At 37.6% G+C, this 21,684-nt stretch overlaps 1 protein-coding gene across 7 annotated transcripts in view; it reads left to right on the forward strand.

Annotated features, from left to right (window-relative positions):
* LCLAT1 (lysocardiolipin acyltransferase 1) overlaps nt 1-21,684 on the forward strand; it is a 115,038-nt gene that overhangs the window by 35,769 nt on the left and 57,585 nt on the right. For 2 of the 7 annotated variants that reach the window (XM_064648023.1, XM_064648022.1), the window contains 4 exons: nt 3,337-3,505; nt 4,539-4,564; nt 6,217-6,415; nt 18,543-18,689. In XM_064648023.1, coding sequence (XP_064504093.1) covers nt 3,349-3,505; nt 4,539-4,564; nt 6,217-6,415; nt 18,543-18,689 — 529 coding nt within the window. In that variant the 5' untranslated portion in view covers nt 3,337-3,348. Of the gene's footprint in view, nt 1-402; nt 494-3,336; nt 3,506-4,538; nt 4,565-6,216; nt 6,416-18,542; nt 18,690-21,684 lie in introns of those variants that run through there. The other 5 variants (XM_064648025.1, XM_064648024.1, XM_064648020.1 and 2 more) reach the window with 4 other exon arrangements.

The following is a 21,684-nucleotide window of genomic DNA, read 5'->3' on the forward strand; positions in this document are numbered from 1 at the left end:
AATTAGAGAGTGCACAAGGTTTCAGCAGTGCACCTGGTCTGGTGGGTGTGTCAAATCCATCCTGGGGCTTTAGCCTCCTCTCTGCCCTCCCTGTGCAGAACAACTCTTCTGCTGGCCAGCCCAGGACATGTGATCTTGGCAACAAAGGTGCCCAGCAGCACCTTGGGTAATGACTATCCATTCTCGACTCTTGGCTAAAATGAGAGTATATGTAAATGTTTCTCAACTGACGTGTGTAGGCAGATGTACTTTAAATCATGTAAACTATTGTCCAGGCTGTAACTCCAGCATGTGAACCCACAAATGAAAACAAATGGGTTGAGTGTATTAACAGTTTGACCTTTTTACTAAAATGAGCTTGCTCTACTGTTTTCAGAAAGCCAGCTGGATGGTTACTCTCTGCTGTAAGTTCTTCACATTGTCACAGGCTTCTTAGCTCGCAGTTTTGCTCAAATTCATTCAGAGGGAGTTGTTTTTCATACCTCTTAGCATGGTAGGTGCTTTATTGTATGGTAGAGGTAATTCAGAGGCAAAGTCTACCCATTATTCTAGATAAATGCATATGTGCATGTGTAAAGATCTATAATGTATTATATAGAAGCAATAACTGAAATGTGGTATGTATCACGCTAAAAATTTGGCTTCAAGAGTGATAAATGGCATCAATTGAAAACACACATGGTATCTTTTGTGTCTAGAAATAAACACCACAGTGTTCTGCCCGCTGGAATGCAGTATAACTCACATATGTATATACTGTAATGATAAAGAAAGTACTGCTGGAGTGCTGGTTGAAGAAGAGAAAATTCAGAACTTCATCAGGTCTTTTCCATGGCTCAGATACCTTCATCTAAAACAAACAAAAAAAGTATTTACGAGACAGTCTTTCACGTAAAATAAAAAAAAATAATAATCTTCCTTAACTCTTTTGCTGTGTGCAATACTTTGAGGTAAGGACTAGTGTAAACTGTGAAAAGGGCAGCCTGTAAATAAATGACCCACATTGCTTTCCTAGGAGTCTAGAAGGATGACAGAGCGACGTCTCATTAGCTCTGTGGTTACCTGTGTGCAGTACTCAGGTATTTGGGACTGGAGCGTCAGCTCCGTGTTGCCCGCAGCCTGTCGGAGCCGGGGTGTCTGCCTGGGGAAGGTCATTTTATCTGACCGATGACCAAAGGCTCTGAGCAGCCTCACAGAGGACCAGAGTAGGTGGCTAAAGCTTAAAAAACTCTTGTTCTCTGTCTACTAGTGGTCTTTCATAGAATCATAGAATATCCTGAGTTGGAAGGGACCCGTCAGGGTCATAGAGTCCAACTCCTGGCCCTGCACGGGACACTCCAAGAATCACACCAGGTGCCTGAGAGCACTGTGCCTACATGTTTCCGGTTGTTTTCCAGTGTGTTCCTCAAAAAATGTTGATTAGGTCAAGCACACCGAATTTTAAACCTCTCTGCTGCCTTTTGCAGTAGGTCTCAAATCTTGATGTCAGGAGAAGGCTTTTTCTTCTGGTCTTTCTGCAACTAATGTTTGGGGGTTCTATTCACTTTCTCTTGTTTCTGTTTTTCTTTGGGTTTGTGTTTTGGGGGTTTTTTTGTCCTCTTCTGCCTTTATTTTGAACTTTCCCCACAGAGGTTTGCAATAACAAATACAAGAAGGCAGTTGGAACGTTGTTACTTCAGTGCGTCGCTCTTCAAGCCTTGATGTGTCAGAATTGGTCCTGCTTGTGCATATGTGTAGACATCTGGTTATTTAGTTTCTGCTTTTGGTAGAAAAGCGAGGGCTCTGTACTCCAGGACGTAAATAATATGCATTTGTTTGAATTCAAATTTCATTGTGTTAAAATCTTTCTGATATAGCTATCAGCAAACATTTGTATTTAATGTTACTTGTTTTACTATGCTGCAAAAGTCGAGTTAAATACAACTTCCTGTATCCTTCTTGCATTAACAAATTTGCATGACCTCTTCTCTCGGCCTTTCTCCAAATACAATTTAGGAAATTGTTTAAACCTAAAAGTATCTCAAAATAGAGCTACTTTCTTGTTACTTGTCAACATGAAGTAGCAGAAGCAAGTTCGTGTGCTAGCAACACTAGTGTTGCCATTTCTTGTCTTTCAAATACTTTGCTGTGCAAACATTATTGCTATGGACATTGTACAACACCATGCTTGAGATGAATCATGTATGTTACAGTACATAAGGCTTAATGGATTACTTTTCCATTGCTCATTTTAAAATTAAAACCACCAGCTTCCTGTTTTTCTTGTCCTGAAGTCCTGTCTAACTGAGCTCTTATAATTTCTAAAATAGCCTGTCAAAAAAGGAATTCAGTAAAGTGACTAAAAAGTGACTTCTACTTAACCTTTGATTTTATAAACAATTGGCTGAGTCCTAAATAGATGAAAACAGTCTATTTTTGGGTCCTAATTTAGAGAATTGATATTTCCACATTTGCTTTGTCATAGCTGGTAGTAGTTGCTAAATTGTGAAAGCTTGTAGCTATTACAAATGCTTGGAGGATTGCTGAGTGTTCTGCCGTAATGCATTAAGAAGCTCAGTGTACTGTACATTTCAATTTATAATAAGGGATGTAGCTGATAGCACAGACACTGAAATATTTCAAGTCTAGACAACTGCCTTGAAAACCGAAGGCTGTTGGCTTTTTGGTGCAGTTAAGTTGGAAAATAACTGATAAGGACAGTTGAAGTACGTCAGTCTTCAAAAAGTGATGAGTTCTCTAAGCCAGGGTGGATCGGGAGGCTTCAGCCACTGCTTGCCTGCCCTGTTGGGATGAAAAGGGAACTGGCATTTGAAATGGCTGGTCACGCTCATCAGGCTTGAGTGGTTTGTGATGGAGGTCACACATAGACCCTTGTTAGGTGGGGAAGATGACTTTCTGCAACCCTATGTTTAGCGAAGTTTCCTGTCTGCAGAAAATGGTAACATTAGTGCTTCACCAATGACAAAGATAATGGCTGAAAAGTTTAATGTAGCTGGTGTTCTCTTATATAGCTCTTTTGTACCTTTGGATAATAAAAATAGCTTGCTGAGAATTTTTGAGTGTAACTGCATATTGTAATAAGTGGAGGAAATTATGATGTAGCCGATACTTTTATGGCCCCTTTAATATCCCAATTCACCTTACAAATCACTGTGTTTATGAAGTCCTTTTCTTGCTGCTGCCTGTGAAGTAGAACATTTTGATTGTGTTTACTATCATCATGTGTTGTTAGCTGTGGAAAAAAGGGGGAATATTACCTCAAACTGGGCTTACAGACTTGAAGAATTATGTAATTTCAGTTTGTCTCTCTAACATAATGCCAACTTTCTTTTTCAGAGCCATGGTGTCATGGAAAGGGATATACTTTGTACTTGCACTATTCTTGGGAAGTTTCTTTGGGAGTATATTCATGCTCGGTCCTTTTCTACCTTTGATGTTCATCTCACCGGCCTGGTATCGCTGGATCACCGACTGCATCGTGGCCACTTGGTTCACACTCCCAGTGGTAAGTTGCAGTTTGAGCCAAGTTCTGGTAATTGTCTGTAATCCCACAGTTTAATTTGCACACTAACACTTTTGATTTTATTTTTTTTTTTAAGTTATTTATGCTTTTGTTGAAACGGGCCCTAACACACTTACTATCTGTGGAAACTTGGGTTTTAGCTCAGAGTTGCAAACTGTGTGCCTGTTTACAGTCCCTCTCTTCTTCCACAGTTTAATTTATATGTAACCTAATGCTGTGTCTTAATTTTATGCTTGAAAAGGCCTTTTTGTGACATCTTCATCCAGTGTCACTCAGATGCAGAGAAGAGTAGGTGAAATACTAGTAAACAGAAGATTTTTTTTTTTTTTTAATTGCAAACTTCCTAAGTGAGTCGTCTTGTAAACTCTTTCTTTGGACTTTACTCCAATTATCTCATTAGGAAAATTATCCACTATTTTGTACGCTGTTGCCAACCTTCACAGTTCTGTTACTTAATCCTCTTAGAATTTAGTCCTTGTAGTTGAATTAGAGGTAAATGATTTCAACTGAAAAAGAAGAGCTTCACCTTTATCAACTTTATAACTATATGAGTTTGGAAATCAATAACAAAGCTTTTCCCTGAATTGTTCCAGAGGAAAAGCGGTATGAATAGGAGAGTGTCCTTCTTCATCTGTTCTCTAAAAGCTAAAGGATTTTTTTCCTCTAGACTACTGAAGATTTGTTTCACTTTCTGAAGTAAAATGCCATATTGGTACGCAGAAGTATGTATCTTGTGGCGTAAAAGAAGTTTAATCTTTATTACATATCAGAAAAGGAGTCTCAAAAAGATTTTGCACCCAACCTTTTTGAGGCTCTGACCTTGTCTGCTTTAGTTTTCTGTCCTTACACTTACTCCATTCTTAGTCAGGAAAAGCAGGTTTTTGGTTTGTGTCTCCAAACAATAAAGTGCTGTTGTACCAGTTGGACTCCAGAAGGGAAACTTTGACCCTGACCTCTGTGATGTAAGAAATTTCCACCTTCCTCACTCTGCTATCACATTTTATTTCCTTTCTAGGAGAGTCAGCAGGACGGGACAGTGAGGTGGGTGTTAACTGTTTCAGTTTAGTTTGGCTTATATTAGGGTTAGAGTATGTAGAACGGGGCACCCACTCATTATTATGTTTAACTAGATGTTAAATATGTAATATGATTCTTATTAAACTACCCAAAAAAGGCTACTTTTTTTCTTTCTGAAAAGCAGATATCTTTGCCATTTGGAGCTGTGCTGCCTGTACCACTCTTGGAGGGGCCCATAGTTACTCTTGATAGCAACACCTTTTCTGGAATTATAATGAGCTGACTTATTAATAGTATTAATACTTGGCAAATATAATGCTTTTCATTCTAAGATCTCAAGCCATTTGCAATTGTGAGAATGTCATTCTAGTTTTACAGGTGACTTAACCTGGGAAACTTGTGTTCTTTGGCACGGAGTTGGCAGAAATATGAACAGAACAGAGAGTTGGTTTACTTTATAGAGCTCTGTTTAAATCCCCAGTCTTTGTTCTTTTTCTGTACTTTTTTAGAGGAAGAATGGGGAAGATAAGGTAAGGAGGTAATTTGAAGTGCTTTTTATGTTAGGACCAAAGGGTAAGTTTGTTCCTCCATATGTCCAATTGTGTTTTGCTGGTTTCTTTTTCTGTGCTAACTGGGTTGGACAGTGTCCTGCCAGTGACCCTGACCTTAGGGGACTCAAGTCAAACCTCTAGGTAATGTCTGTTGTCTGCATCTGTTTCTTGGGATTTTGTACCTTTCCACTGTGTTTCCACTAGGCATTAAAAGGTTGCAGGTTCAGTCATCCATATTTTTTAATTCTTTCCTAGTCCTGGTCTTTTGCTGTAACCAACCAACACTCCCCCACATACTTCCCTGTATGACTTGGGAATGGTCATGGGTCAGAAACCATTTTCAGCAGGCAATTTGGTATGGTGTGGATGTGGCCAGAGCATGCTGTTGGGCTCCACAGTTGTACTTACTACAGCTAATCTGGTTATGTGCTTATGGTCTGACTGTCCAGGTTATGAAACCAGGCCCTGTTAAACTAACTGTGTAGCTCTTGCCTGCTCTTTCCCTCTGATAAACCACTGACCTATGCTTTATAACTTGACCCTTCACAACCTTATATAACAGGTAAAGCAAGAAACATGCTTTTTACGTGACCTTCTGGCATCACTGGCTGTTTAGGCAAAATGGAGACAGCTGTTTGCCCAGGCTCATGTCTGTGTCCTTCCAAGTTTGAGGCTTATTCTGTGCTTTGGGAGTGAAACATGTTGACTATTTGGTCCCAAGCAGAAAGCAAGGCAGCTTCTGATGCCTTCCCAACCCCGACAACATTGAGCAATAGATTATTTGTGCAGCTAGTCTCTCCTTAGATTACCTGGCAAGTTATAATCCATACTGACTCACTTACATTCTTATGTGATAGTATTCTTGAAAATCAGGGAACGGTAAGTTTAGTGCAGTGATTGTAGTGGAGTGCTTTTTAAGAAGTGCTGTTTAATCGTTGTTTCCTCTTCCATTAAACAGCTATTACTGCGGGAAAGCTGGCTGCTTTATTAGAAAACAGAAGTTTGTTTACCAGTGGTGATAGGAGTGAATAAGTGAAATGATACAATTCAAATTAATTTGTATTGCTAATGGGCTGATGCTTTTTTTCTGTGAGTAAAGCCATAACACGGAGATAATATTTCTAGGCCTTGCTGGAAATGGTGTTTGGTGCCAAGGTGGTTGTCACTGGAGACGGATTTGTTCCTGGAGAAAGGAGTGTCATTATCATGAACCATCGCACACGAATGGACTGGATGTTCCTGTGGAACTGCCTGCTGCGATACAGCTACCTCAGACTTGAAAAAATCTGTCTCAAATCCAGTCTCAAAAGCATTCCGGGATTTGGTATGTCACTAGACCCCTTAATTTGAAAGGAAAATATATTTCAATGATGCCCAACTCTGTTCATAACCTGTTAAATGACGTAGGTTTAAATTCTGTTTCAGTATTTTAAAACACACTTGTGTAAAATATGTGGCATGTTGAGCGATTAAACCTTAAATCTCCAGAGGACGCTTGGACTACATGCTTAAGCTTTTCTTTTTTAAGATACTACATGTGCTTCTGTTGTTGCTTGTAGGTAAAAATATTTCTGCTTTAAGTACTGAAAGCATTTTTCAAAATGATGAAAAATTATTTACCAGTTCTTTCAAAGTCTCTTTCAACACTGTGTTTTTTGTGCTATTTCACCCCACGTTGCACATGCTCTCATCAAGCTTCTTTTTTCATTATCCAGCATATACTATTGTGAAGATGAACAAAAAAAGCTCTGTAGGCAATTGCAAAGTTGCCGGTTGATTTTAATAACTAGTTTTAAATTGAACCTGGCTATGCAAAATATGCTGTACAGGGTATGAAATAATCAGGATTTATAGTGATGTAGGCTGGTAACAGGTCTGAGTTGCACATACTCAGAGAAAGCGTTTCAGATAGGCCAAAGATTGTCGTGCAAATGGTTTCTGAATAAATAGGCAGACTTATCTGAAATAAAAACATCTCTGCATTTTATTTATCTCTTAGATTTATTTGCTGTTTTATACAAAACTAGCTCGGGCAGGATATGCGTCAACTTTATGATGCTGAAAGAGTAACCTTATTTATGGTTCCCTTTTGTCAGGCCATTTATCTGAACAAATAATTTTGGCAGGATTCCATACTGAGGAGCTCTCATACTGTTGCACTGTATTGCATTCACTTGCTGGGCCTTTAGTAAGACCTGCAACTAGGTAATGGTTTTTTTTTTTCCTCCCTGGCGGCCACACATTAAGGTCAATTTTACTTGACAAAAGACATCTCTGTTAACGTGACAGGAAATGAGAAAATACATATTTAGATAAATGTTTTATCTTCGTAACACGTTTTGAAATCTTGGAATCAGCTGAGTTTGCAACTTTTTAAAGCAATAATGGAAGATGAAGTCAGTAGTATAGTACAGAAGATTGTAGATTTGCCTCTTCAAAAGCAGCATATATTTTGTTATTAACAAAACATTTGTATGTATGCTTGTTAATGCCTTTAATAAAATTGGAAGGTTAGCTCCAAGAGCCTGGATGCTAAGTTATGCTTGGCAAAATTTGATTCCTGAAAGAGTATTAGGAGTTTTTAGAGGCTGATTTTTTTTTTTTAAAATTTGTTTTCAAATTCCCTTCTCAGTTCTGTGCATACACTGAGCACATCTAATACATTTGATGAGTAGGCTCAGGCAGATGGATCTGTGGCAGGTCAATATTAGCAGACCATCATGCCCTCTTTTTTCATGATTTAGTAGCTTAAGCCACTAACAAAATTCTGAGCTCATACTGTGCTTTGTGGGCTGTGATGTAGAGGTGACACAGGCAGACATTTACTCCTGTTGTTTGCATTATAGGATGAAAATTTCTGGTCATAAAGTAGAGTGGATGTCTGGATCTGTAGTGCTATAACCCACTACTTTTAATGCCAGATCCCCAAGCGCTCTCTGCAATAGATAGGCTTTGAGGACTTTGGTTGTAATGTTCTGAATTATCAGTTATTTTTCAGTACACTGTTAATGTTGTGTTTTTAATCACAGGAAGGGAATTCAGCTAAACTTACGTCCTTCACTCAAGCCATGATTTGATGCTCTAAAATTATGAGAGATAAGCTTCTGTTTTATCATAGTGTATCTAAAAGGAGGACTTAGAAATACATGTCTCTGTGTTCAGTCAGGTTGTTTTGAGTGGCAGTTCCTTGCAAAAATAAAAGTGTTCTGTATAGCCACATAATTAGGGGACCATTGCAAAGTGAGACTCTTGGATTAACTGAAGATTGATAGAAAAAGATGAATCTGTAAAGTTTGTTGGGGCAGTATCACTGCAGAAAATGGTGTCTAAAGAGGACAACCCTGAATCTCAGCAGTAACAGTAGAATTTCTCTTACTTACCACTCTCAGCTCTGCTGTGTTATTTGATACACCTTTAGTAAGTGTTTGTCAGGTTTTGGGTTGGGTTTTTAGATTGTGTCCTGTGGTTTTTACCTAGAAGTTTTATTTTATGAGCTTGTAAAAGCGAGAAGATCACTTGGAAATCAACCAGACAGTTCCAGTGCACTGCATGTGTAATCAATACTTTTAGATCTTGATCATTTAAGACATAATATCAGTGGAAATTCGACCAGCTATTTTCATCATGTCTTTCAGTTTTATCTTTTCATGTATTTGTATGGATTAGTTATACATAGTTAAAAGTATAGGATTAGGAAACTTTTGATACATTGGCTAAACATAAATTTTAATAAATCTTAACCTAATGGTAATTTTGCTTGAGAAATATTTGAGTGAATATACTGCATTGCTTTCAGTGCATTTGTTTCTGATCTTTCAAAGGCTTTTTAAAAGAATTTAATTTAAAATTGTGCATAAGATAAGGTTTATATTGCAAGCCTTCTGTTTCCATGTTTCTGAAAACCTTGACAGTATTCAGCATAGCACTTTTGTTATTGTAAGTAGTTTCCCATTTGGGGTGTAAAAATAGGTCTGTGAGAGGTTAGGATCCTTCAAGTGGCATATAAGGTACGTGAAGGGCAAAGCTGGTAATGGAAATAGATCCAGAGTTCTTGTTGCCCCCTTTGTGGGTTAAAAGTTTAAAGATATCAGATTTAATGAGTCTGTATTACAAGTAGGCAGTTATTTTCTAGTTAATTATAATTAAAATCAGAGGATTCAGTGTTTCAAGGAGACACATTGAGTCATTTATCCAGTTCTTAAGTTATTAAGTCTTTGCATTCCAGTGTATGAAAAAAAACTTAAAACTGATTAAAGGTGAGCTTTAAAAAAAGAAGGCCAAAGAAAAACAGATGGTCTGTTCTTCCTGGAACCGCAGCTTTGGCTTGATGAATTGTGTGCAGTAAAGTTTTCAAAAAGAGATATTACATTTCAGTAATCTCAATTTCAGAAACATTCTTGCAGCATTTCAGTACATCTTGCCAAAGCTGGCGTCTCGAGGGAGCACTACTCTGCTCTTAGCTGTTGCTGCAGTTTCTCATCTGACATCATCAGAAAGTACTGACACATTCTGCGGTATCAGTTTTCAAGGAGAATTTCTAATGGCATTGACAGTTTCCTGCGTAGTCTGACATGATAGGACTTCTCTACAGTACCTGTAATAGATATGAACAATTAATATTCTCGTCTACTCTCAATTAATAAGGAGTTATGTTGGAAGTGATACAGGTTATGGTGCAGTTGTGTTCAGAACGTGTCGTGGAGTACATACTGTTCAAGTAGGTACCAAGGGACATAGACAGTAATGTCAGATGACCATGTAATGACTAGAAGATAGTTTTAATTCTTTTCTTAATAGTTTCATTTGTGGAAGTCTTGTGATAATCAATAAGACTTCACTGGGAATAGGTATATATTTTAATGATGGACAATTCGAATATGTTGGGTGGGCTTACAGTAATATTTGGATTGTAGTACTTGAAAGTGCCTCAACATGTATGTGAAAAATAAATCAGAATTTGGGTTTCATTTGAGCAATCTCAGAATAACTGAGAGAAAACTGAAATAGGGTAAGGGGTTAGTGTCAGTGCTACATGGGGTTATAGTAATCCTAGTTTTGCTTAATGCAGATGGAAAAGAGAAATACCGTCATAATTCAGTGTACAAATGTAAAGTATGCAGGTGCAACAGGCACCATTGATGGACATATCTTGTAGACTTACCTGTTTTGAAAAGGCTCACTGAGACTACTGAAGCAGAGCATTGTAGTTGAAGCTGACTGGGACGGGATCAGGAAAGGAAAGGACAAGGTGATGAAGGAAAAAGAGGAGAAAAAACAAAGCTGACAAACCCGGAGTAGTTAGAAGCAGAGATAACTTAGTAACTCTGTCCAGATCTTCATCTCTGTATTCAAGTTACTCTGTGGCTAACATTGCTCTCAAAGAAGACTGCAAGATGTAGGAGCTTTTTAGTTGTTTTTCATTCATCTTTTCACTCGTGTGTTGTAGCTCTCGAAGGCTCAAGTTAGGTTTGGCCCTTGTTTTAAGTGCTGGGGGGGGAAAGAAAAAAGGAGTTTTGCTCTGTTTCAGCACTGGGCTTAACCCCACCAATCTTTTACTACACGTCAGTTGATCCATTGTAGCTGTCCAAGTGTGCGAGCTTCCCCTGAAGCAAACTCAAAGTAATTTGAGTCATCTTAGTTTTCAATGAAGCAGGGCAAAACAACTCCAATTATCCTGCCTTTGCCACGGGCTAAGAGCATGCACACCGACAGCTATGATGGATCAGCTACCATGAAGTAAAATATTGTTGTCACTAAGCCTAGAAAATTTTAACACTTATCTCAATTGGAATATAGCTAAAGCAGCATGCTGCAGTGAATCTGTACACATTTATATTAGCATGGAAGCGTTTGTGCTGTCACAGCTACTGCCACAGGTAGGGATAGAAATGCTTCAGCATAAAGCATCTTTGTTCACGTTATGGTTGGATTTACATTCAAATTCTTACCAGTAGAGGATATTGGTTTAAAAAATTAAAACTGTAACCTACTGAACTTTCTAGTATAGCTCACGTGTCAAGTATCTTACATTAAAGTAGGCTGAAATGAGAGTTTTGAGAAGCTGTGATGTCTTCTAGCAATTCATTTGTGAGCTGTCAGGCTTAATTACCATGGAGTTGTTATCCTGCATGATTTTTAAAGTAGAAGTTGTAAAAGTATGCTCTCTAATGGAAAACAAAATTGTTATTCCACCACTTATTCCTGGTGAAGACTCTCTTGAAGAAGTTTTAAGTGTGAAAGAAGGATTATTACTCTGAAGCAGAAATGCAGCTTAAGTTGGCTGTAACTTTACATCCCCTTTTTTTTTTTTTTGGAGGGAAGAAAAGATTTAGGTGTCTATTTCCCTGCTTGTCTCTTCTAGAAAAGGCATAATAGGTTTCTCCCAACTCCATCAGGGGGGGAAAAATAAAAAAAACACAGCCAAAACTCAACTAGCCTGTGTTCCCTTAAACTTTCCTTATCCTTTCTATATTATAAGGACTTCATTTTCTCTACATGCCTTTGCCCCTCCAAAATACACATCAAAAGAGTGAGATCAGATGCTAACCTCTCTCAATTCTCCCCATTTTGTAAACTACAAGTGACAGAGAGTGGTTATTTTCTCCAAGCTCACGAAACAAGTAACAGCAGAATTAGGATGGCATGTTTTCCCAAATTACATTCATTTTTTGGAAGCATCTGTATGGCTCAGCTCATCAGGCTGGCTTACTTTTATGGTCCTTCATGGAGGAGATGGAGTGTTTGAAGAGGATGTAGGCCTATGGAAGAGATATTTCATCGCAGAATCTCTTGCCATTCCTGACTTGCAGTAAGATGACACATCCGTGGGAGAGTTTCACACTGTTTGGTAGGGCCTGGGTGTTTTTCCTCACAATCTAACAACTAGAGGTTGTTTTCTTTATGTATTTGGAGATTTTGGAATGACGTGGGGCTTTTCTCCAGGCACGTATTGGGCAACACTCATCTTTTTTAATGCTTAGGCTTTCATGTACTGTTTCACTGTATTGATGTATTTTTAAAATGCATTAGATAAAGCAACCTTCCAGCCATCCTAGACCCTGAAGCTTTTGCTTTAGTTTGCTTTATTTTTGAGTAATGTTATGTTATTCTGATTTTACACAGCGCATCAAATCAAATCGAATTTGAAGTATTATTTTAAGATGAATACTGTAACTAAATAGGTTTAATAGTCCTTAATGACATTTATAGCATTTTGTAAGTTGCACTAACACAATGGTAGAGTTAATCATCTAATTGTCCATATTCTATAAAAATGGCATAATTTAGGAAACAGAATGAATATCTGAGTATGAAGTGTCCTAATAGCCGCCTTCTGAACCGTGATTAAGGGATTGAATATTGAAACAATTCTTTCCAAGAAGATTATATATCTTTGTCTGGGTGCTTTATGTACATGCATATCCTGCTACTACTGTAGTGAATTTTTCCCACATACTTTCACACATTCTGTGTGTGCGCCTTGGCTGAGAGACACCAACTCTTCAATGGAATATCCTTTCTAGAAGGTTGCACAGTTGAATTTTCACACCTAAAGGTAGGCCAATGTATCTGACTAGCTTGTTGACAACATTGTTCTTGCCCTGACAGCGAAATCTTCTATTGTAAACCTTGTTTGAGGTTTATACTGGCACATCCTGTATTGTCCCACAAGAGAATGAAGCGGAACAAAGGAAATACAGAAAGCATTAATTTTTGGAAGTGATTTAAATGAACATAAAATTCAGAATAATTTCATACTGAAACAAATTCATGAGAACTATGGAGAAGTCAAAGGTAAAACTAAGCGATCAGAGCAAAACCAGAATATTTTTCTTTTTTTCAGTTACCTTAAAAATCTATGTTTCTCACATTGCTGTTTCTTAATTTGAGTTTTAGTAAGAAGAAAAGGTTTAGGCTTCACACACATTGGAAGAAATGATGTTCTGTAGAATACTTAGTAGACAACATGGTATAGACATATATGAAATATATAGTCTGAACATAAACTAGACATGACCATAAAAGTAATTTTAAAACAGACATAGGTTAAAGTAATGGTCACAGTCTGATAGGGCAAGGCAATAGCAAAGTTATACTGTTTTTTAAATAGACACCTTACAAATAGACTAAATGAAATTAACAAATAGAATGAATCAGTTGTTACACTATAAAATTAGGAGCACTGCTGTGAATTTATATTCGTAAATTTTATCTCTTAGTTTATCTCTAGTTTTGTAATTTGCTCAAAGAATTCACCCAATCAGATGGTAATTGTTCAATTCATTATACTCAATCTATTAACTACATTATTGGAAATGAGCACGGGTAAAGAAAACTTGCCAGGAGCAGAGATTCTACTTCACAAGATTGTTTCAAGAAGCATTTTTTTCTTTATTTTCCTAGTTTGTGCACTCAGATGATTACATTAAATTTAAAAAATATTTTACTTTGCTTTGGGGTTCATAAAACTATCCAGGAAAATGAAACAACAATAGTAAATTGGCCAGCTCTAACTGAATTTGCAGAAAGCTGCTAATCAGTCTATACTGGTGACAGCTCAACAATGTATATACATAGGAACTTTACACCCTGACTTCCTGCATGATTTTCTGTGTGCCAACATCTTTTCCATACCTACAGATCTTTGAAATAGGGAACATTCAGAATTGCGTGCTTGTTGCCTTGTGGTAATTTTATGCAGCAAAACATTTGGAATAACAAACTGTTAATGGGCTTAATTATTTGTATACAGTGGGATCATGAGCTTCCGAGTGATTTCCCTTATTAAGCCTAGATGTCTGGTTCCCTGATGCCTCAAAAGCCCTGATCAGGACCAGACCCTTGTGGAATACAGGCATACTGAATAAGGCTTTTTTTTTTTGACCAAGATAATAGCATGAAAAAAACAGTGAATAATACAGTGAAAGAAAAGAGAGAGGATGAATTAATATAGTAACAAAATCCCATAGTTAGGCCTTTTATTTTCTACTTGTTTTTATAACTTTGAATCATTTAATGAATTTGTTTGGAGGAGGGTTTAGTTGTTCTGTTACATTGCTATAGGAAATATATAGGTACCATTTTCTTGATGTGTATGTGTATGTTTGCTTTCAGTATCAGATGTAATATTCCTCTTTGAGATGTGACATTTTGGGGGGATATCTGATTTCCGAGTTTATGTACATAATATTGTGATACAAAACAAAACAAAGACCTTTTTGGGGGGCACAACTCACCTCTTTCTCTCTTTTGTTCATTGCCACCTCCATCCTTGGTATCTACTTACTTCCGAATTACCTTTTGCAATGAAAACACACTCAAGAAATTTCAGCTTCAAGTGTTATTTTCTTTTAAAGGATTTTGGGGGGAGGAAAATAGAAGTGCAGGGTCTTAGAATTTAAAAAGCTTTAGACTTGGAGCTAGCATTTTTAATACAATGCTGCAAATTCTTGACCTGTGTAAGCTATAATTTGCTTTATCCCCAAGGCAGTAAAGAAATTCTAATGTAGAGCACATTTCTCTAGTTCAGTAGCAGGCTTTCCTTTTTGTGTAAGCACATTTTTTTTCTGTGTAGAATTATGTCCTGATAGAATACATATCCTTACTGTGTATGTGTTACTAGAGATTTTAAGCTGCCTTGTTTATTTTTTCAGCTCTGAAAAGTTGATTTAAAGGTCAATGTGGCTAGCTATTCTGTCTGGTAGGTTTTTGCACTGCTGTTTTGCAGTTTTGAACAAGAACTGTTCAATGTTTATATACTTTCCCAAGCAATGTTACTTATCCAAAATGTCATCTGCTGTAAGATTATTTTAGCAAAGAAATAGAGTTGCATTGTTATGGTTTCTTTAGCTTCACTCTTTCTCTGCCGTGTTTTTGTAATCAATGATTTCTCAACAACCTGCAAATCAAAAGGCAACCATTTTTCCGCAGTCAAGTAATTGCTGCCTTTCCTAGGAAAATTCCTGTTGCCCAGGAGCTCTTAGACAACCAAAAATACTGAGCAAAAAGAGCAAAATATATTTACTTTTGTTGAACAATGTGTTGACCTAAACTTAAAAGTAATTAACTGAACAGCATGTCTCACTGCAGGCTGCACGTGAGAAGGTACTGCCTTCTGCTGCTTATAAATCTTGCTGATTAGCAAAACCTTTCATCCTGCCCGTTGATTTACTAAATTCCTCCCATTTCTCTGTGCATTCCCATTTGGCTCCCATGTCATGCCTTGGACTTGTTACATGTTTCTCTAGCAGCACAATGCAGACACACTGTGGAATGGAAATCAAAGCAAGAGCTGCTCTTGCTTTGTTCAAAAGCAGGCGTCTGCAAGCCTGTGTGGCATTTTCTTTCCTGCTTGAATCTGGTGGGATGGTAAGACACATGTACAGCAGGCACTCTCCCCAGCTGGTGCATGGACCAGGGTATTGGTAGAAGCCAGGATTTCATGTTTTTGTTGCCTTTCACTGGAGGCCTAAAAGCATGAGCAAATGTGGAAGATTCTTTCTTCCACTTTCACAGATGGTAAAGTAGCTTGGTGCAGTGTGCTGTGCTGGGGTAAGCCAGGAGGAAACCTGGGTCCTTTACTATTAGTCATCTATCTGTTAGATAATCTGTTCTTATTTGAACACTCAGGACTGTTTTATCTAATTAGATACATACTTAAAGATAGACAAATTCTTCCAGAACACTGAATATTATCTGTTGGAAAGGTTAGAAAATCAAACCTGTTGTTTATCTTAAAAATTGGATACCTCCCAACTCCTTTCCTACTGTTTCTTTCTTCCCCCTCCCTGACATCCTACTGTCATTACATTACTGGCTCTGTTTAATTATTCATAGTCCACATATAACACTACCACTTAGAGCAGGAATGGGAAACTACTGCACTGTATCCTCTGCTTTATGCAGTTTAGTCAGGTAAAGTACAAATCACCCAAGCAGCATCTTTTGTAGTAGCTAAAGGTATTTATAATTTGATGTTCACAGTGCTGTTGAAGAACGATAACTAGACTGTTAGTTTCCATATAATTTAAAACCTTCTGCTGTGTGAAGAAAGGTAGGGGAGAGGATGGTATCTGGCAGTGAGGTTTTTTCCATACTCCCTCTGCTGTGGGCCAAAATCACTCTTCCTAAGGAGCTTCTGACCTGGGAAAGTATCAGCTTCTTGTTTCTCTTCTTTCAACCTACAGGCTCTGTTGCAATGGGAACACAAAGACTGAATAATTTGGGCCTGATGTGTGATACCACAGAATAAAATGGTTTAGCACAGTTAAAATTTTCCATATTCTACTTTAGGCATAGTGTCCTAGCTACATAAAATATACAAAAGGTCTGGGCAGAGAGGTAAGAATGACTGGAAAACCCCAAAACCACAGCAGAACTTTCCTAATCTGTATGTATGAAGCCCTGATTAGTTCAATTTAAAATACTGGTTTTGTAGCATTTTAATGCCATGTATTATAGCACTAGGAGATGATTACGTGCCAGAAGATAGCATAGTTAAATTATATAAGTTATTTTAAAGTTACTTTAAAACTTACCTTTATTTTTTTCCCTTCAAATAATTCGTTTAAACATGGATAACCTCTGTTAATAAAGCTGTACTGATACTTCTTGACACTGCAGATGTGAGAATGTGATATGTGCATAAATGCAGATAAAATGTACTGGTCAAAGTTTAGTTTTCTTTGCAAAGGGTTTTTCATAAGTATAGCATGCAAATTGGAAAAGATTTGCTAAGACTGCATTCTGGGCATTTCTTTTCTTAATTCATATAACTACTTCCAGTATTCAGTTATCTGGATATCATTGATTATCTGGATATTTGAGATGCATTATGTCCAGATTGCAGAAGGCATGCTGGTTATGCATGTTCCATCTGTGTAGCTGATTTAAAAATCAAAAGTATCTACCCCATGATACAGGTCACAAATCTTTAAAATACAATTAATGTTTCTAACCAACACAGAGAGATTATGCAGCTCAGTTAATGCATTATCCAGGCTGACTGACTTATGAAGCTGATTTAAAAATGAGTGACTTTAATAAGTGGTTTTCTAGCATATGCTTCTTGTGAGATACTGCTATGAACAGAATAGAAAGGAATCCCTGTAAAGAGAAGCTGAAATAAAGTGCAAGAATAACATATTGTAAGTCACCAGCAAAGGAAAAACAAGCTTTGAGAACTGTGGTGAGCAAAGAGGAGAATGGGAAGCTTGATGTTTTCTGTTTGATGTGGAGGATCTGTCTGCAGGTTTTCTGATGAGATACAAGCTAGCCATGTACAGTGGTAAGGCAGTGTCATGCTCTTCTGAGCCCTGTTTAGGAAGGGAGCATCGCTGGCATGTGGTGAGACTGGAGTCCTGATTTTTTGTCCTGCTGCCTGAACTAGTGGACAGAACTTCTAATATTATGTCATATACTGTATACTATATACTTGTGCCAAAAAAAAAAAGCCAAGAATACTTATTGAAGATAATGGTGTATGACCCCTGAACTGCAGGCTCAGCAGCAGTTTCCCTTACTTAGCTGCATTACATTGTCAGTTTGATGTCAGGTTGTAAATCTTCTTGTGTATTAATACAAATAAATGCATACACATTTTTTTCTACAATTAACTGTAAAGAAAAGCTTGGTATTTTCTTCTATGAGTAATGAAAATTATAGGAAGGTAGATGTAATAAAGCCCCCAAAGCAACAGATATTTCCTGCACACTGCACATGGTTAGTGGGCAGTGATCTCTACATAACACAGCTGTTACCCTGCAGTGCATTGCTGTAGTGATGTCCATCACCTGAGCAGATCAGAGTTGCAGGGATTAAGGATATTACAGTGAGGCCCGTGGTTTTAAATGCTTCACCTCAGAGAATCATATCATTGTTTAGGCTGGAAAAGACTTTCAGCATCGTTGAGTCCAGCGTTAACCCAGGACTGCAAGCCCACCACTAAACCACGTCCCTAAGCACCACATTTACATGGCTTTTAAATACCCCCAGGAATGGTGACTCAAACACTCCTCTAGGTAGCCTGTTCCTAGGGGTAGATTGACAACCTTTTCAGTGAGGAAATTTTTCCTAATATCCAATCTAAACTTCCTCTGGTGCAACTTGAAGCCATTTGCTTGCATCCTGTCCCTTGTTTCTTGGGAGAAGAGATCAAGCCCCACCTCCCTACAACCTCCTTTCGTGACAGCATGGACCCTATTCTTGCTCTCTGGAAAACTTTTCGGACTCTGGTAACTTGAGTTTTGCATTTTAAATACATTTATGCATTCTTTTTCTTCCTGTCCAAAACTCCTTTTACAAATTAAGTAAGTGCTCTTAATCAGTTGAGGACAGGTGGGCAGCAAATAAAAGGTGGTGTCTAACACAGTTTATAAAATATTTTGGAATAACAGACACAGTGGAAGTATAAGAGTGAAATGTTACTAAAGGTATATTTTTTTAAACTTTAGGCTGGGCAATGCAGGTTGCTGCCTTTGTTTTCATTCAGAGAAAGTGGGAAGATGACAAGAGTCACTTTGAAAAAATGCTGGATTATTTCTGTGACATTCGTGAGCCACTCCAACTCCTCATCTTTCCAGAAGGAACTGATCTCACAGGTAGGCTGCATTTGTCATCTTCTCATGGAATGTTCAACGTGGAAATTCTTTGTTGTTTATGGGAAGAGTTTAAAAAAGTCCAAGGCAGGAGCAAGACTTGGTTCTCATGGACAGTAGAAATTATAGTGAATAATCAAATGATGTGGTGATTCATTTGAGAGGCACAAACATATTTCCACTGAGAGACTTTGCCAATCTGCCTGAAGGAACTTACATTTCAAAGCATCTGATGATTGAAATAATTTTTTATTGGTCAGTACTCTATATACATTGCATTAGCAAGAGTAGATTTAAAGACCTGGAATATATCACTTGCATGTTCCCATTTCCTGTATTACTGTGGCAAAATCATATCTCTGAATGAGTGATTGGAAAGGACTAATAATTCTGTTTGACTTCTTGCCTGATGTTTTCAGAGGAGAACATGGAGATTCTTGTTTTTAGGTCGTGTAAGCAGTCTGTATCTGCCTCTACAAGAGAAATATCTCTCTAAAACAAAGGTTGACATTATCATAGGAATAAGTTTAATGAGTTTGAACCTGTACTATTAATTTTTAATCAAATATCCAGCTTTATACAGGTATCTTATGGCATTAGTAGCAAGCTCTTAACCAGTGAAGATGACTCAAGTACCATTTAAAGAAAACGTTGTATGAATGTTCTGTGGTGGTTCATGGCTGCAGCATGGTATGATAAGCATTATCTTTAAATAGAAAATCAATTACAATTAAGCTTCTAACTTTAAGCTCATTTAGAAGATTTTTGCTATACTTTGCATTGCAGATATTCTCAAATCATATTTTATGGCAAAGCCACATCAGTAAGTACTAGACACGGTATAAAAATAAGTAACATATTCTGCTATTTTTTCTTCTGCATTCCAAATATCCTTAAAATTGATATGTATATTATCCTGGTGCTGTCACACTGTAGGGAATTGTCATCACTTATCGGCCTTCCTGAAAGAGGGTAAATTCATTGAACATTCTTGGACTGCTTTACATGATAACTTTTGTTGATTTGGTTATTTTGTATCTAAAGTTAGAAAGAAGGGTGGAATTTTCTTCACTAGGAAGAGCGGTGAGGCACTGGAACAGGTTTTCCAGAGAAGTTGTGCATGTCCCATGCCTGGAAGGATTCAAGGCCAGGCTGAATTGGGCTTTGAGCAACATGATCTAGTGGAAAGTGTCCCTTCCCATGGCAGGGGAGTTGGAACTGGGTGATCTTTAAGGTCCTTTCCAACTCAGACCTTTCTATGATGCTATAAAATTATCTAACTTTTTTTCATTGAATTCATGAAGAACTCCTAGCTCTAAATTATGAGGTGCAATCTTTATCTTTTTCATGGAATCAGAAGACTCCTCCTTAGAGCACTCACACTCTCTTTCTGAATAGGTGTTTCCACCTCAAGATGACTGAAAGAATGGGATGGTTTATTCCAATCCAGTTGGATTAAACTCCCAGTTGTCTCCCAATATTCCCCAGAGATAACAGATTTTTAAAGAACTGAGGAAGTTTTGTACTGCAGCTTTAAAAAAGAAGATTTAGCTGAGGACTGAGACAGCCACTTGTGCTGATGGGTGGTTGGGCAGCCCAGGGAGGAAGCAGTGCAGGGGAAAGGATGGAGTGATGGATAGAGGAGACAACAGGGCACTGCTGTGCTGGCTTCTGACACATTAAACTGTCCTGCGTTTAGCAGTTGTATCTTGCCATCAAGTATTGAATGCCACCTTGATATTATATTTGTGCATAAAAAGGTATCTAGAGACAGACGAAACCCTGGGATTTTTTCTGTGGAAGTAAATAGCTCTCCCTATCTAATTGTCTTCACAGGAAACATTACCTCATATATTTAAAAATATTATAAGAGACCAGGAAAAATCCCTTGACAAGCTAATCCTGACCAAGCAATAAATTTATGCCATATGAGAATGCTAGAACATAATAATCTATTTTATGTAACATTTTGAAAAAGTGATTTGCAGAAAACTTATGTTATTGACCTGTTAGGACCTATTGTAAACTCATGTTCCATCCGTTTGAATAAGAAATAAACTGTGGTTTTGTTCTGAACAGTCACTCAAAATTCTAGGGAACATTTTGCAGAAATAGAGGCAATGACTTTTGTTTTCTGACCAAATTCCAAAACTGCTAATTACTTCTGAAAACAGAATTTTTCTGGTGCTTAAAATGAAAAATAACATTCTACATGCACTTCACTGAAGAGCAGAATTGCTGTGCAGCTCTGTGCTGCTATCATTTTTTTATCCTCTCTGTGGCCGCATGGCAATGATAGATTTACTCCTCTTTATAAAAAATTGGACAATATTTTCAGGTATTCAAGAATGAAAGATTTCAAAGAAATGTGAAGTATGACTGTATTTATGCATGGGCCAAAGGCTGACTTCATGTTGGTGAAGTACTTTGCAGTGGAAGATGCTACATGAATAAATTTTAGAAATAGTAAAGTCATGAACCCTGAACATTGTATTTGCAGACTGGATGAATAGGGTCTGAGGTAATAATTATATAATTATATACTTATTTCTGATAGGTTGGCCATCTTTTTACTCTGGAGTACTTGAAGGTTAAAGCTAAGTGCATCAAAGGTATTTTATTGTAATTGCTTCAAAAGAAGCCCTCAGCAGATAAACATATAGCCAGACTTTCTGAAGCCCTAAAGAAAACAAAGCAACCATAAGTCTCCTGCTTCTGGAAAGCTGGAATATGACCCACCATATTGCCTATTCTTTTGTTTTTCTTGGTGTTCCTTAAAAAACTGTTTGTAGTAATTCTTCAGAAAGCAATGACAGAAAAAAAAAAAGTTACTGTATTGCTCTGTGCCTGGTAAAGCCTCATTTCCTATGGATTTGTGTCTGCATCCCTGTTCATGGTCTCTTTTTCACTCCAGCTTCTCCTTTTTCCTTATGTTTCCTTCTGTGTGACATTTCCTCCACAAAGCTCTTTCCACTGTCTTGGCAAGAGGCATCACGTG

The sequence above is a fragment of the Pseudopipra pipra genome, chromosome 3 (genome assembly GCF_036250125.1).
Source record: "Pseudopipra pipra isolate bDixPip1 chromosome 3, bDixPip1.hap1, whole genome shotgun sequence".
NCBI classification, from domain to species: Eukaryota; Metazoa; Chordata; class Aves; order Passeriformes; family Pipridae; genus Pseudopipra; species Pseudopipra pipra.